At 37.8% G+C, this 15,740-nt stretch overlaps 1 protein-coding gene across 2 annotated transcripts in view; it reads left to right on the top strand.

Annotated features, from left to right (window-relative positions):
• LOC140148806 (phospholipid phosphatase 4-like) overlaps positions 1–15,740 on the top strand; it is a 36,667-nt gene that overhangs the window by 18,246 nt on the left and 2,681 nt on the right. For both annotated transcript variants that reach the window (XM_072170878.1, XM_072170879.1), the window contains exon 7: positions 13,076–13,246. In XM_072170878.1, the coding sequence (XP_072026979.1) occupies positions 13,076–13,246 (171 nt within the window). The remainder of the gene's footprint in view (positions 1–13,075; positions 13,247–15,740) is intronic.

Below are 15,740 nucleotides of genomic sequence, written 5' to 3'. Positions count from 1 at the left end.
AACATCAATGTTATACTACCAAGTCCATTCAAATATGCACCATTTGACAAGTTGCCAAAAGCAGTGAAGATGAAAAAAGACATACATTTCATCCAAAATGAATACCATTTAATTATAATAATTGATAACTTAATAAAAAAAAAAAAAAAGCGCAGTGATTTATAGTGCGCTACGCACAGGCACAACGCCTAGATGTTGATCCACAAGCCTCAGCACACTTTACAGGGGGTAACTACTAATTTATGTTAATTAAAACTGTGAACCATTCAATAATAATTGGCGCTTTGCAGGCTCTTGATAATTTGCATTCAGAATAGAAATAAAAAAACCTCTCCCCTGCAAAAAATCAGGTATATATAAAGAACAGAACAATGCATTGATCAGCTGAAAGAAGACTGGCTTTTTGAATTGGCCGTGGGGAATTAAACTCATCCGGACTATTTTGTTCTTTTGATCATTAGTGTGTTTTTTTCTCAAAATGTCATTATAAACTTGCCGACTAAAGAGCACACATACAAGTGCGTAGGCAATAAATAACATTTTGCAATACCTCTGGCATTATACTTCCTCCAGAAGTATAAATTAGCCCACTAATAGCTATATAATGGCAGAGAACATCTGTGTCTGTTGACATCACAGTCCCTGGAGGGTTATACTTCCATATTCAAAGGTATACCATGTTGGGGTTGTAAGTCCCCCTTTATCACCAGTGTTGTCCGTCACCCAAAGACCATGTGCTTATACAAAATATTAACTTGTATTTTATATATCAGGTAGGACTACTTATAACAGTATTTTAACTTCAGTAGAACTACTTACGCCTCACTCTAAGATCCATATTTTCTATAACAATCATAGTGTCACTCAATTAACCCCCCCCCTCCTAAACTACATACAAAGATTCACTCTTGACCCAAATACCCACTTTGGTATGACTTGAGCACCATTGATTACCCCAGTCAGCACCTCACACCTGTTTTCATTACAAATACAGTGTGGGCCCTCTCCCTTACAGTTCATTGACACATACTTAACACAAGATACACATTTATTTAAACAGTCATAGTGATCATTACAGGTTACCTTATCACATTGCACCTGCACCTTGGCATTTATTTCAGACACAGACCCACCATTTAGACTTCAAGGGTGGGGATGGGAAGTTTTGGAAAAAAAAAAAAAAATCACCCACAGCATGAGCAACAAAAAAAACCTTTCCCCACCAACACTAAAAAAGCCTTTCCCCACCTAACTCACAGTGTATAAATGCATGAAAATTGAAAAAATTGCCCAGACCCCAACTTCCTACCCGCTCTTGAAGTCTAATGGTGCATCCCTATAAGTGGTGGATTTGTCAAAATCAAACTTTGCCTCGGACTGAATCATCTGGTATGTGCACAGGGGAGTTTTGTAAAGTGATCAGTGATGTGATATCATTTACACATCATCTGTGCTTTCTCTGTTTAGCAGGATCTTTACCCCCACAAATGCTTAACTTGCACTTCATTGTTTCATATGCGTGTCATGACAGTCCTGGCATCAATGCACTTGATGTTGACTTATGCGCATCTATGACAATACATAGTGTGTGTTTTTTACACAGCCACCCTCTGGCATGTATTATAACAGCTACATGTAGGATATTATGCATGCTATCTACTGAAGACAGCTATTAGTACTACTATGTATGTATCATAGATTAAGATTATGCCAGCCAATATGGCACCCATGAGCAATTTTTTATATTTAGGTCATTAGGTCATACAGGCCTAACAGGGGTCAAAAATTTAAATGAATAAGCAAACCAGTGCGCGCAAGTGTATAGTTTTTCAGGTTTGTACTATCTTCAATCTGTAGTTGTTCTTGTAGTGATATGACTAATGACATGAAGCTGATTTCTAACCAAGGAATGCAAGTTGCAATGCACTTGGCATCGGATCAAGTGAAATGGTGTACTCTTGTGAAGACCACAGCAGCGCTACACAGCGCCACCTGACAGAGAGAGGGAGAGAGCCCAAACGTGTCAAAGGTCAATAAACTATCATAATGGGGGAGCAAATTCAAAATGCTTTTGATTTCTTTCAAAACTGGCTGAAACTGTTTGCATGAATAATTATCTGACCCCGGTATCTGACCCAAAGGACAAGGTGAAAAAGTTATGACTGGAAAATTATTGAAGAAAATGTAACCAAGCATGAATAATTTATACAAAATTTCTCTGTTTGTTTGTTTAAATAGATTGGCATAAAGCTATTGATTTTCTGTACAGAAATTATATCCTGTGAGATTAATTAAGGTTAAGATCAGGGCCCAAGGACAGTTGATGGTGTTGATTACATTGATCTGCCAATTAGGCATTGTTGTGGTTGCATCATATTTATAGACCCATCTGTTATAATGTTGCCCTCCAAGTACTTGACCCTGTGGGCTCTGTTGCTCCACTTATCCAAGTATCCAATCAAAATAAGAGTTTTAAAGTCTGTCAACCTTCATAATCCCCCTGAACCTAGTCTTTGTCAAAGAATGACTCGAGATAGTGTCGGACTCGCGATCAAGGGGGGTGAGCGAAGCGGCAAATTCGACGAGCGAGTCGGTTTCCGAGAGTGTGTGGTTCCCAGTAGTTTCTCTCCCTATGGATAATATAGGTACACGGTCTGTAACACAGACTACCTGAACCCAACCTGATGATTACCCAGGGTTGCCAAACCCGTGATTTGGTAGCCCAATTGGCGACTTTTGAAGATTTTTCCGCGACTTTTGACAATTTCCTGTCCCATAGAAACCAATGGTTAAGAAAAAAATATGGGCGACTTTTCAACATTGGCTCCCGCAACTTTCGATAGTTTCATGCCCCATAGAAACCAATGGTAAAGAGAAAAATTGGGCAACTTTTCGATTATTTGACCCGCAGTTCGGGCTGAAATCTTTTGGCAACCATGTGCTTACCATACCTCTGATTGGCTCAATAGATGATAACCATCTGTAACCATTCCAATCAATTAGTTCTTGAGGGCTGATGTAGAGGCAGGTAGTGCCCATGCCTGGTGCCCATGATGGAGTTAAAAAATGTCTTACAAGAACTTCTGTTCAAGAGCTGAAAAATGCCATAAGCTATTGATTTATTGTACAGAAATAATGCCCTGTGAGATTAATTAAGGTTAAGATCAGGGCCCAAGAACAGTTAATGGTATTGATTACACTTTACACCCCAGGAATTTACAACAACAATTGATCTGCCAATTATGCATTGTTGTGGTTGCATCAAATTTATAGACCCATCTGTTATAACATTGTCCTCCTAGTACTTGACCCTGTGGGCACTATTGCCTTTTTACAGTGCCTCTGATAAAAAATAAGATTTTTAAGATCTCTCAACCTTTATAATCCCCTTTAACCCCCAGTGGGGTCACTCCCTGGCAGGGATAACAATAACTTGTGTTTTGCCATTGCCCAATAACTCGTCTTTTGCCCTTGTCCAATAACTCGTCTTTTGGTAACTCGCCTATCCTCAATCCCCACTCGTGTTCCCTTCATTGATTTACTTGAAAGTGAAACCTTCACAGCTTCCTGTCTTGCACTCATTTTTCACCGGTCATTGGCCAGCATATTATGACATAAATCCACACTGAGTGAGACATATTGATTTATTAACATTAATCCATTTACAGGGATTATGTTGGCCTTTGTGAATTGTTTTTATTCAAATTATGAATGCCATATTTAATAGATAAATAACATAGTGTGACTGATATCTGGCACTGACGCTGTCCATAAAATGTGGGGGAAAACCCACGTGAAGAACATTTTTAGGTACGGTCAAGAAAATCAATAGGGCTGTATTGTATGCATTCAGTCTGGTATGGTATCAATTATTTTGATTTTTTTTCACTTTGTGATCAAACGAAAAGTGCAACTCGCTAATGATTATTGCTTTCAAACAAAGAGTTAACCAAGGTGACTGCCCATATCTTCACTACTGTACTTCACTAAGTTCACTTTTCACACGACCTACCTGTACAGATGTACCCACACCCAAAGAGTAGCTTTGATTTTAGCCTTGTGAAATTGATTAGTTCAGGGGTTCTGAATTAATTTGTTTCAAGGGCCAAATTGTGTTAAACAATAATGCTGAAGGGCCAAAAAAAAAAAAATTCAATAGAGCGCAGCGAGCGGAGAGTCTTAGCAGGTGGGGTCCAGGGGGCTTGAAGCCGAGAGTTTACCCTATTTTTAACACAAATTTTGCATGAAAAATGCAAGCAATTCATCAATTCAACAGAGGAGTAACATTTTTCAGTGTTATTTTCATTCTTTTTTCTTTGACTATTTTGATTTTTCCCCAATATTTTATTATTATTATTATTATTTTTAATCATTGCCCGGCCGCGGGCCACTTTTAAGTACTCCGCGGGCCGGATTTGGCCCACGGGCCGCCCTTTGAGAAGGCCTGGATTAGTTTTTCAAACCTTATTTTTTGTTAAATTTGTAACATTTACACATGTCCCAACTTCAATCCAAATGGAATCAGCCAAAATGTTTTGTCTTTGTAGGTAACAGAGCAATTTTGACATTATGTGGTAATACAACATTAAATCCCCATTGAACTCCACAGCCAAAATAACCAGTGGAGTTTTTTTTCACTTTTTCTGACAGTTATAACTAATATTATTTCACCATTTTGGGTCAAAAATTTAAAAAGTAAAAATTTGACAAAATTCATATGTTTCTGGCTCATTATCTCTTTCTTAGACAATGTAAAAAAGGTCAACTCATTTACTCATTCTAGGCTTAATATTCAGGAAACAGAGGATTAAAACATTTAATTCTGTTTTGCAGAAGGTGTAATTTAAATAGGAGAAAGGATAATATCCACATAGCTAGGTTTTTAATCTGTTGATAGTCATTCATTCCTGTCAACCATGTGTATGATTGGAATTAGTCTAAATTATACTCATGCCATTTGCAGGCTAAAAAATGTGGATGTATTTTTCCAATAGTATTTTATTTACAAGATAAATTATACTGATCCTAGTACAACAAATTATCTGGAGATATATTCTTGAGAATGTGACTCTTTTTGAATAAAAAAAATTACCGGGTACTTAATTTTAAAAATGTAAGTAAGAATTTCCTCTTTCAAAAAGGGAAAAGGGGTAGGAGAATAAAAGCAATTAAAATAGAACTAAAGGGAAGAATTCTCCCTTTTGAAAAGGGAAAGAAAGGGAATGTGAAGATTCAAAAGTAAATAAAATGAAAAAGAGACTGCAAAGACTCTTTCATTATGCACAGATTAATAGGAATTCTATTACCCCCACGGCCCATTATTCAAAATCGCGCACTGTGATTTGTTGAAACGCGTCACGTGAAAGACCATTAATTAGCAATAAAGTGGCCAGGGCAACGCACTTTATGTTCTTCTCGCATCACATCGCACTGCAAAGCGCGATGCAGTATGTTAGCGTCATTACGCATTCTACGCAAAGCATCACGCTTGGTTACGCGGTCTGCAATACTCGCTATCACTTACGCTTTGGCTACGCGTAGGCGCTCCACCTTGAGTTAAAGAACTTGAAATATTTAGGCAAAAAATGTGATATTTTCTCTTTAAATCGCACCATTTTGTGGTAATACACTAGAAATAAGGGTGCAGCATTATCCTTTACATGCAAATAATGTGTCTCGGCAGTAAAACGTTTAAATAATGGGTTCGGCTGCGCCTCACCCATTATTTACGTTTACTGCCTCGACACATTATTTTCGTGTAAAGGATAATGCATTACCCTTTATTTCTTAAATAGTTCCTTTGGGATGTTATAAATTATTCATCTCATTCGACAGTGATGAACTTTTAATTTGTTTGCCATAATTTCAATACTTTATTAGACCATGATGTCTACAATCAGATCAAATGTACTCTATAAATGGCAACATTTTCACGGGCAGTTAATTTTAATGCTTTTCCTGTTTGAGCAGGCAACCGCGAATTTTAAACCCAGCAAAAATAGGATTCAATAATATTTAGCTGCTTCATACTGCAATTAAAGAAAATACAAAACTGTTCATAATGTTAGAATTACACAAATTTAAACCCCATGAAAATAACCTGTTTAAGTGTTAACTTGTCAATCAAACATGATTTATAATGATTTTATTGACTTAAATGTTCCATTATTAATGTTTGGGTTATTTATTCATGCCTCTGACATGCATATGATTGGATTACTTAACAAGTTAACATAAGCACTATGTGTAGTGATTGTGATGGAAAACCCATGTATCATATTTTAGACCATATCATGCGTATCGCAACATAATTTGATGTCATTCACCTATCAATCTTCAATTCTTATTTCATTAATTTACTCTGACAGTTACATTACGACGTTTCAAAATTGATAAAGAAATCATCACAGTAATAAAGTAGACAAGTGTGATTTCTGGAAAAGGAGCCATCAAAGTGCATTTCTTGTTAAAAGTGGCCCATATTTATGACTTTTTATGTCAATTTACAAGTTCTATTTATTCTGTTACCAATGAGATATCAGAATAATTTTGCTTCAGCAAGGGTCCAATTTAATTAATTTTCAGGGTTGTAACGAGTCCCAAAAAATTCTGGTCAAGTCAAGTCATTTGCACTAATTTTATTCTTGAGTCAAGTCAAATGACTTGAGTCACTGTACAAATTCAATGGGGTAGAGTCACTGGATATTACTTGAGTCATTTGTTTTATTTTATCTGAAGTCACAAGTCATGACTTGTTACAATTTTGTTAATTTGCCCTGAGACAATGCCTCAGCAAGTTGCCACTGCCAGAGATGAACACAGCACCTGTCATGCGCGTACGCAGGAATTTCTCAAGGGGGGTGTGATGATAAACAATACTAAAATGGCCGCATATAGCGGTCATCCCGTCCCGCCCCCTCAGAAATTCAGAATTAAGAAACTTTTGGAAAATGAAGACCGAATTGAAGCGATTTGGTGAACAATTTTGGCACTATTAGTGTGTAAAAGTTCAATTTGAAAAAGCCGAAAATTTGTGAAATTACGGTCCATGAAGCCTTTCGTGAACAAGTTTTTTATACAGTTGTAGGCCTACGAATTGTGTTAAACACAAACAGGTAAATGTCGAAAGCAGGAGCAAAAATGGCTGCTTGTTTATCCACTACGCAGGGGGTGTCTGAGGGGGTATATGTCCGCCTCAGAATTAAGAAACTTTTGCAAAATGAAGACCTAATTGAAGCAATTTGGTTGACCATTTTGGCACTATTAGCATGATTAGCGATGCAGGGGGGTGTCTGAGGGGGGATGTGCCCCCCTCAGAATTAAGAAACTTTTGGAAAATGAAGACCTAATTGAAGCGATTTGGTGGACAATTTTGGCACTATTAGTGTGTAAAATTTTAATTTGAAAAAGCCGAAAATTTGTGAAATGACGGTCCATGAAGCCTTTCGTGAACAAGTTTTTCCTACAGTTGTAGGCCTATATGAATTGTGTTAAACACAATTTTTGGTAAATGTCGAAAGCAGAAGCAAAAATGGCTGCTTGTTTATCCACTACGCAGGGGGGGGCTCAGAATTAAGAAACTTTTGCAAAATGAAGACCTGATTTGGTGGACCTTTTGGGACTATTAGCATGATTAGTGTGTAAAATTTGAGTTTGAACAGGCCGAAAATGTGTGAAATGGCGGTCCATCGATATATGAAGCCTTTCGTGAACAAGCCTTGCCTACAGTTGTAGGCCTATACATTGTGTTAAATACAAATTGGTAAATGTCGAAAGCAAAAGCCAAAATGGCTACTTTATCCACTATGCAGGGGGGTGTCCTCAGCATTAAGAAACTTTTGCAAACTGAAGACCTAATTGAAGCGATTTGGCGGACCATTTAGACACTATTAGTGTGTAAAATTTTAGTTTGAAAAAGCCCAAAATTGGTAAAATAATGGTCCATGAAGAAGTTGGAAAAATTTGCAAAATGAAGGTCCGATTGAAGCCATTTGGTGCATAATTTTTACTCTATTTAAATCATTGCTTCAAACAGAAAAAAGGGCCCAAACTCAGGATGTGGGATGTGATGCCGATGTGGAGGTGGAGGTGTTGGTGTTAACATGTAGGCCCTATATCCATGTCAATTAAAATAAAACCTTACGTACGTACGTTGCCAGGGCCCAGGGTAGAGGTGTGACTGCATGATGATGATGATGTGTGTGTGGGGTGTGGGGGGTGGGGGATGTTAACATTAATCGACACATTTACGTACGTTGCCGGTCAATACCGGGTAAAGGGGTTAGAAAAATTTGTGTGGGGATAGTTAAGGCATCTATAGGCCTATGATAATTTGATAATATGTCCCCTATGCCTTGCTCATCTCCCTCTCTCTCTCCCTTTCTCTTTCTTTGCCTTTTCTCCCCATTTTTATTTTTTTGGACAGACACAAGGGGGTGTTTCACACCCGTAAGGCCTCGTATCCATAGGCTGTTCCCTTGTGGCGTGTGCCCTTGTTCCGTGTTTACTTTTTCCCATGTGACCTGCCACACAGACAACGAACCGTAGCGGCCACTAAGCAAAACGGAAGGTTCGTTGTCTGTGTGGCAGGTCACATGGGAAAATGTAAACAAGGAACAAGGGCACACGCCACAAGGGAACAGCCTATGGATACGAGGCCTAACACCCTGCGTGACGCCAATGGCACCTGCTGCACTAGAGGCTTGAAGTCCCTTCCAAATACCAAAGCAATTGAAATTCCAGGATGTTTGTGCTTGTTCATCCATCACAGCAGACAAAGTCCTCATAGGGAAATGTAGGCTAATTGCCAACACACACCAGAAAGTCCAAATAAGCCATTAAGGGATGGGGTATGAACGTTTGGACAGTATTTATTGTGGGACATTAGAGCACATCAGACATATCGAATTGCATTCTGAATACGAAGAGTGTCCTTCTGATATCAAATAATTTTGATTTTTTGAAATTGCAATGTAATACACATTTTATGGCAAATGATTAAAATTGATATTTTGATATTTAACAGTACTCGAAACTAAAAAGTTTAAAAGTTTAAAGTGTATGTAGGTGGGATGAAAAGCCGACGATCAATTGAAAATTTTGACCTTTCGTATTGAGGATATGGATTTTTTTCCCAAAACAACAACAAAAATTAGGTCTTTTTGTGGAAAAAATCCATATCTTCAATATGAAGGTTAAAATTTTCAATTGATCGTCGGCTTTTCATCCAAGCTATATACACATTAAGAATATATCATAAGATTTATAAAATTTACTTCGAGGACTGTATTATATCAAAAATGTGAAAAATATCAAATTTTAATAATTTGTCATAAAATTTGTATTATATCGTGAATTTCAAAAATGAAAATTATTTGATATCAGAAAGACATTCTTCAGTATTCAGAATGCAATTTGATATATCTGATGTGCTCTCATGTGCTCTCATGTCCCACAAAAATACTGTCAAAACGCTCATTCCAGATCCCTTAAGCTGGGCATTTCATAATTCCTTACAATACTTGGATCTATCTCTCTAGCCTAGCTTTCCAGCAGCTGCTCTTCAAGCAAAACAAAGCTAATAAATACAGCTATATTGTGAAATTAATTTGGGTTTAACACTTTGTCACAGATACTTGACTAAGAAAAGCTTGAAGTATCCTAGTATACACCGCTGTCAGGAAATGTAACCTGACATGACTTATATAATCAAAACAAAGATCAAGCATGTCACAATCCAACAGACCCATTGCATAATTCTCTCCTTCCTATATTAATGGTTACCGAAATACCTAGATTTCTAGAAAGTGTTAATCTTGACAGTTATCCTAATGACTATTTAATGGTCCAGGAAATGGCCTCACCTGGACATGACACTTTAAGGCCAATCTATGGTCAAATTCATTGAAGTACATATAGACATTTGTCATCAGGCAATTTCCCAAGCAGTTGCTTGCAATTAAGAAGACTGTGCTATGTGATTTGAACTTGCAAGATGAAATTGTTACCCTGACCAACCCTGCAACATAGTAGAGCATTACTCTACTTTCTTAAGGATTGAAGATCTTGCAATCTAATGTAAGGTCATTTGAATGAAGAGTGCAGGTGAATGCAGTGGGGAGAATTTGCTTTGCCTCCCAGGGAACAAAAAAATATTGCAAAATCACAATATTGTAGAAAAATTGCCCATATTGTTGGCATATTGTTCGACTTTTCCCAACCCCATATTTAACCAGCCCCCCTTCCCCTCCCCTCAGAACAATCCTGGATATTGTGTATACTGCCACTATAAACACTGCAAAAACATTATTCAAGGAAATCAAGCAGCCAACTCAAATTTGTTACTGGGATAACACATGTTGATACAGCACCGGCAATATAGAAATAATGTTAACTAGACTTAGCTGTGGTCTAAGACCACGAACACAGCCGTGTTGTGACCCCTTACTGACCTTTGACCCCAAAATATATGAAAACCCCATAGGCATTGGCTAATGTCAATGTATGCGTGCCGCGATGGCATTACTTTGCCATGTTATTTGTGGCAGAATGGACATTTTGAATGTTTTTCGTCTCAGACCGGAAGTGACCCTTTAATGACCTTTGACCCCAAATCTGTGTACACCCCATGGACACTGGGTAATAACAATGCATGTGTGTAAGTGGCATCACTGTCCTGCATAATTTGTGGGAGAAGATGCATTTTAAAGGTATTTCCTTTTATACCGGAAATGACCCCTTAATGACCTTTGACCCCACATAAAAAATACCATATATACATTGGTTAAAAACAATTCATGTGTGAACATACCATCACTGTCCTATGTTTTTCTTAGCTAATAAAATGTTTTGAAGATATTTCGATTTATACCGGAAGTGGCCCCTTAATGACCTTTGACCCCAAATCTGTGTACACCACATTGACACTGGGTAATAACAATGCATGTGTGCAAGTGGTGTCACTGTCCTAACGTAATTTGTGGGAGAAGATGCATTTTAAAGGTATTTCGTTTTATTCGGAAGTGACCCTTAATGACCTTTGACCCCAAACAAAAAATACAACATATACATTGGGTAACTGCAACTCATATGTGAACATACCGTTACTGTCCTATGTTTTCATTAGCTAATAAAATAATTTGAAAGTATTTCGTTTTATACCGGAAGTGACCCTTTAATGACCTTTGACCCCAAATCTGTGTACACCATATAGACACTGGATAATAACAATGGATGTGTGCAAGTGGCGTCACTGTCCTACGTAATTTGTGGGAGAAGATGCATTTTGAGTTGAAATCACGTTTTTGACCCCTATGACCCCTCGTGACCTTTGACCCCACAAGTTTCATGTGACATGTAGGGCACGGTCAATGATCATTGTGACTAAGTTAGGTCAAAATCGATGTAAGCATGTGAGTGCTAGAGCAAATGTAATGGTTGACAGAAAGAAGAAAGAAAGAAAGAAGAAAGAAGAAGAACCTGTAAGAAAAAAGACACAGCCGTGACTAACGTCACGGCTGTGTAAAAATGGGGCCGGTATCATTTCGGTGGCTAATTGAAACTGGCCCTATTGGTCGCCACTATAACGGATAGGTATTGAAACTGGCGCTATTGGTCGCCACTATAACGGATATACGTGACATTCCAGTCCAGTCAGTTACGCGCACAAGGATAATGTTTAAATGCCGAACACCACTACTACTATTAACATGCTCTTAATTGATTTCCAACCCCAACCAGAATGACATAACAATTGAAATGGCAGCAGTGTAGGTGGAACAGGCACTAAGTATTTCTGAGTGGCAATTGAATCACCTGTTCAAATCATGTCTGATGTCTCTGGAATCCATGTTGGTTGACAGTGTTTTGATGACGTAGTATTCAATAGGGTCTGTTGATGTGGACGCACCATCAGGTAGAAGAGTGCCACTGTTGTAAAAGTGAAGATTCCAAATAAATCTATCTATTTATGGTCTTGTTCTTATAACTGTTGAAGTACACCACTCAATCAATGCACACAAAAAGTGGAGAGGTTATTAGTGGTTGCATATAATTGATCAGTTACAATTGAAGATGGGAATTGAACAGGAATAATTGATCATATCTGATATCATAATACTGGTTGGATTCACTTGCTTTGTTATGATTACTATAATAAGATTTGCTTTGTGAAGGTTGTCTATTTTGTACAATAATTCACCAGAATTTCTGGACATGCAAAACATATTACTGCTCAGTGTCAGAGTGAGTGAGTAAGTGCAAATAACATTTGGCAATTTTCACACAGTATATTGTATTCATCTACATATGGCAGCTATTGCACTTGCCCACTTCTGGCACTGAGCAGTTGACATGTATGTGTTTCACTCTTATTACCGTATTGGTCCGAGTATAGTCCCACCCGTTTTTTAGGTGAACATTTTTCACAATTGGGGGGTGGGATTATATTGCAGATTTACAAAAATTTTTGCTCAAAAACCGCATTCTCATCTTCTCTGCAAAAATGCCTCTGTGTGAATTGGGTGGGCAGACAGTAAGTCAAAACTAGAAACTAGGCATCTTTCAGTGAGGAATTTTGACACCAAAAAGGGGTGCTCATTAGCGAGAGGGTCCTTTTTGACAATGGGGGTCAGGTAATAACATTGCCAAAATACACATTTGTGATATGAAAATGCCAACAGTAGTTACAATTGTGGAAATTGCAAAGACAGTAAAAATTAACCAAATTAATTAAAGGGGAAACCCCATTTGGCCAGTTTACCACAGAGGAACTGACTTACACCTGTTACTTTGATGACAGACAGAACATAATTTACATGGACAAATTTCAACCTTGACTAATTCCTAAGAAACTTGAACCAACAGTGGGATAGCCTCTTTAAGGGAAAAAATGAGTCATTCTGTGAGCCACTAGGAGAAATTTGTACAGAATTCTTGCTTTTGGGTGATGCCTAAAGAGGGAGTTGAAAAAGGGTCACATTCTGCACATCATCCTCACTACCCATTTTCAGTGTGTGGAAAATGATAGTACTTGCTTATTTGATTTATTTATTGCTTCTCGTTTCTTTTCCAACAGGGTCATTTTCAAGTTTAGGTTTCACATCCATGTATCTAGCTAGCAAACTACACTGTTTTGAGTCGCAAGGTCGTGGTAAGTCGTGGAGGCTATGCTTGTCCGGTGCTCCATTATTAGCGGCTATCATGATAGCGATAACAAGGACGTCAGATTATAGGCATCATTGGCAAGGTGAGTTTTATAGAAAAGGCATTATGCTGTTCCGTTTAAAATCCACACACCCCCTGTAGATTTTACTGTCATATATACAGTTTCAACTTCTGTTCATTCCTGCTGCAGGTTGAGATTTTTTACTTTTATTTTAAATTCCAGTTGAAAATTGATCAAAGTCAGTTGAATTGTTTGGAATTCCAAAATCTTTTTTAACTTTTTCCACTTCTTATGGATGAAAATGGATGAATCTGCAATTATTTGAACTGGTTAGGATGTTTGATTCATGTTTGAGACAATTTGACACCAAAACAGGAGTGGTCATTAGAGTAAGCCCTATACATGGGATCTTTGCCAAAGTACATATTTTTCATAAGAAAATGCCAACAGTAGTAAAACAGTAGTTTATGTTAAATTCCAGTTGAAAATTGTTGGATTTGATCAAAGTCAGGTGTATTTGAATTGTTTGGAATTCCAAAATCTTTTCCACTTTTTATGAATGAAAATGGTTGAATCTGCAATTACTTGAACTGTTGTTACCTGGAATATCACAGTCTTCCTCAGTGGGGGTGTGGATGTCAAATGGATTAGCCTATTAGATATGTACAGGGTGTATCCAGGACCCAGTTTGGCAAATTATATATTGGTATAAATGTGGGGAAACATATACTTTTTCCTTACATCAACACTGTATGTAATAAACTGTCAGCCCATTGGGCATCAGGTTGGCAAGCATCCTAACTAGGCTTGTACCCTCTTAATTATAAATGTAGACATACAGGCTATATATTACACCATTCGGCTGCTAACAAGTTGGTACATATACGACTACCCTGACTACCATGACTCCCCATTTTACGTGTGGGTGGAGCAGGACAAGCAAGATAAAAGTGAGCCCAAGGACATATCATGTTGGCCCTGACAGGGTTCAATCCCACAACCTTGTGCTTGTGAGTTGGACATTCTAACCATTAATCCACCATGATTTTGCATTAGGGTTTCAATATGGCACTTTCCCATTTTCCGGTTCAGCATTGTAAATGCATCGGGCAGATTATAACACGTCTCATTACTTTTTTCAAAGTCCAGTTGTAGAATGAGTGTTTCCAGTAAAATCTCACCTAAGGTGACGAAAAAACATCAACCTGTTCTACAGGCGGACAGACCTTTCAAGTAGAGTCGGTTGGTGAGGCGGGTTTTTGACAAATTAAAAAAACCTGAAGATTGCACGCACATTGCAGACAAACAGACACAATCAATTTTGACGGGGCATTAATCAATTTTGGCCCCCAAAACAGCTGATTTTGCATGGCCATATTCTAAGCAAAATCATTTTACAAATATCTGGGCAAATAAATGCCGGAAGTTGTGAACCATGGCTGCTTGAACCAAATCTGCAAACAGACATAGCAGTTTAAATAAAAGATTCAGCATGAACCCCATCTTGCCCCATCTGGTTATGCAACTGAATATGGCCATGCATATTGCATACTCTTTAGACAATACTGCATAACCAATCTCCATGTATCTCATCTCATCGCAATTATCTGTCTGGTAAGTTTTGAAGGAAGTGCTATAAGAGACTCACAATTAGCACAGCTTTATTATTAACTCAATATTGACTGGGATGGAATTAATTTATTATTAGCGTAACCCTTACGTAATGGTGTCAATTTTCTGAAGACATGGGAGACAGGATGTTCATTGATGAAATAAGATTTTATAGAAATAATGCAATACCGTAGGCATTTTGATGTAATCTCTTGGAAGTGGGCAAGGTCTCTTCTCTATACTGATTATCTAGACTAGAGGCCCATATATAAACTAGCCCTACTATAGGGCCTTTGTGGCAATCCAAAAACCATGCTATATCATAGCCCTTGGCTATCCAGAGAACTGCTAAACCCAGTGACCTCTCTCCCCGGTCCGATCGGGTGGAGCGGTCACTGGGTTTTAGTCGTTCTCGGGTATAGTGTGTTTAAGGGGTACTACACCCATTGATTTTTTTTGCATTTTTTGCATTTTGTGAAGAAATTACAAAAAAAATTGGACAAAGTGGTATGCAAAATGAAGGGGCAAATCTTCTCGTTTTATTGGTGGCATCGGTATCAATGTAGCTTACATGCTTTTGAAGATAGAAGCCAAAAGGAGGTACATCACTGATGATTTAAATTCACTTCATTTTGGAAAGCTTACTATCAACGGATTTCGTTAAAATTTTGGATATGTGTTGCTAACACATTAGGGAAATAATGTTGATATGTAAAATGGGAATAAGTGGTCCCTGATTTCTTTTATGACTTCGTGATCTTGGTGCTCCATAACTATCAAAAAACGAACCGGTTAAAATGCTTCTATTTTCAATGTCGAGCTATATTTTGTATTTTGAACTTGCAACACTATGTCACTGAAACTTAATTAAGCCATAGGTAACAGGTTACCACAACCACACTACAGCAATGTTGAAAAAGATTGTATTTTTGGTCACCTATACCACCATATTAGGTAGTTTTCC

This window comes from Amphiura filiformis, chromosome 3 (genome assembly GCF_039555335.1).
Source record: "Amphiura filiformis chromosome 3, Afil_fr2py, whole genome shotgun sequence".
NCBI classification, from domain to species: Eukaryota; Metazoa; Echinodermata; class Ophiuroidea; order Amphilepidida; family Amphiuridae; genus Amphiura; species Amphiura filiformis.
The sequence above is the reverse complement of the archived record's forward strand: the minus strand, read 5'-3'. Positions and strand labels throughout refer to the sequence as shown.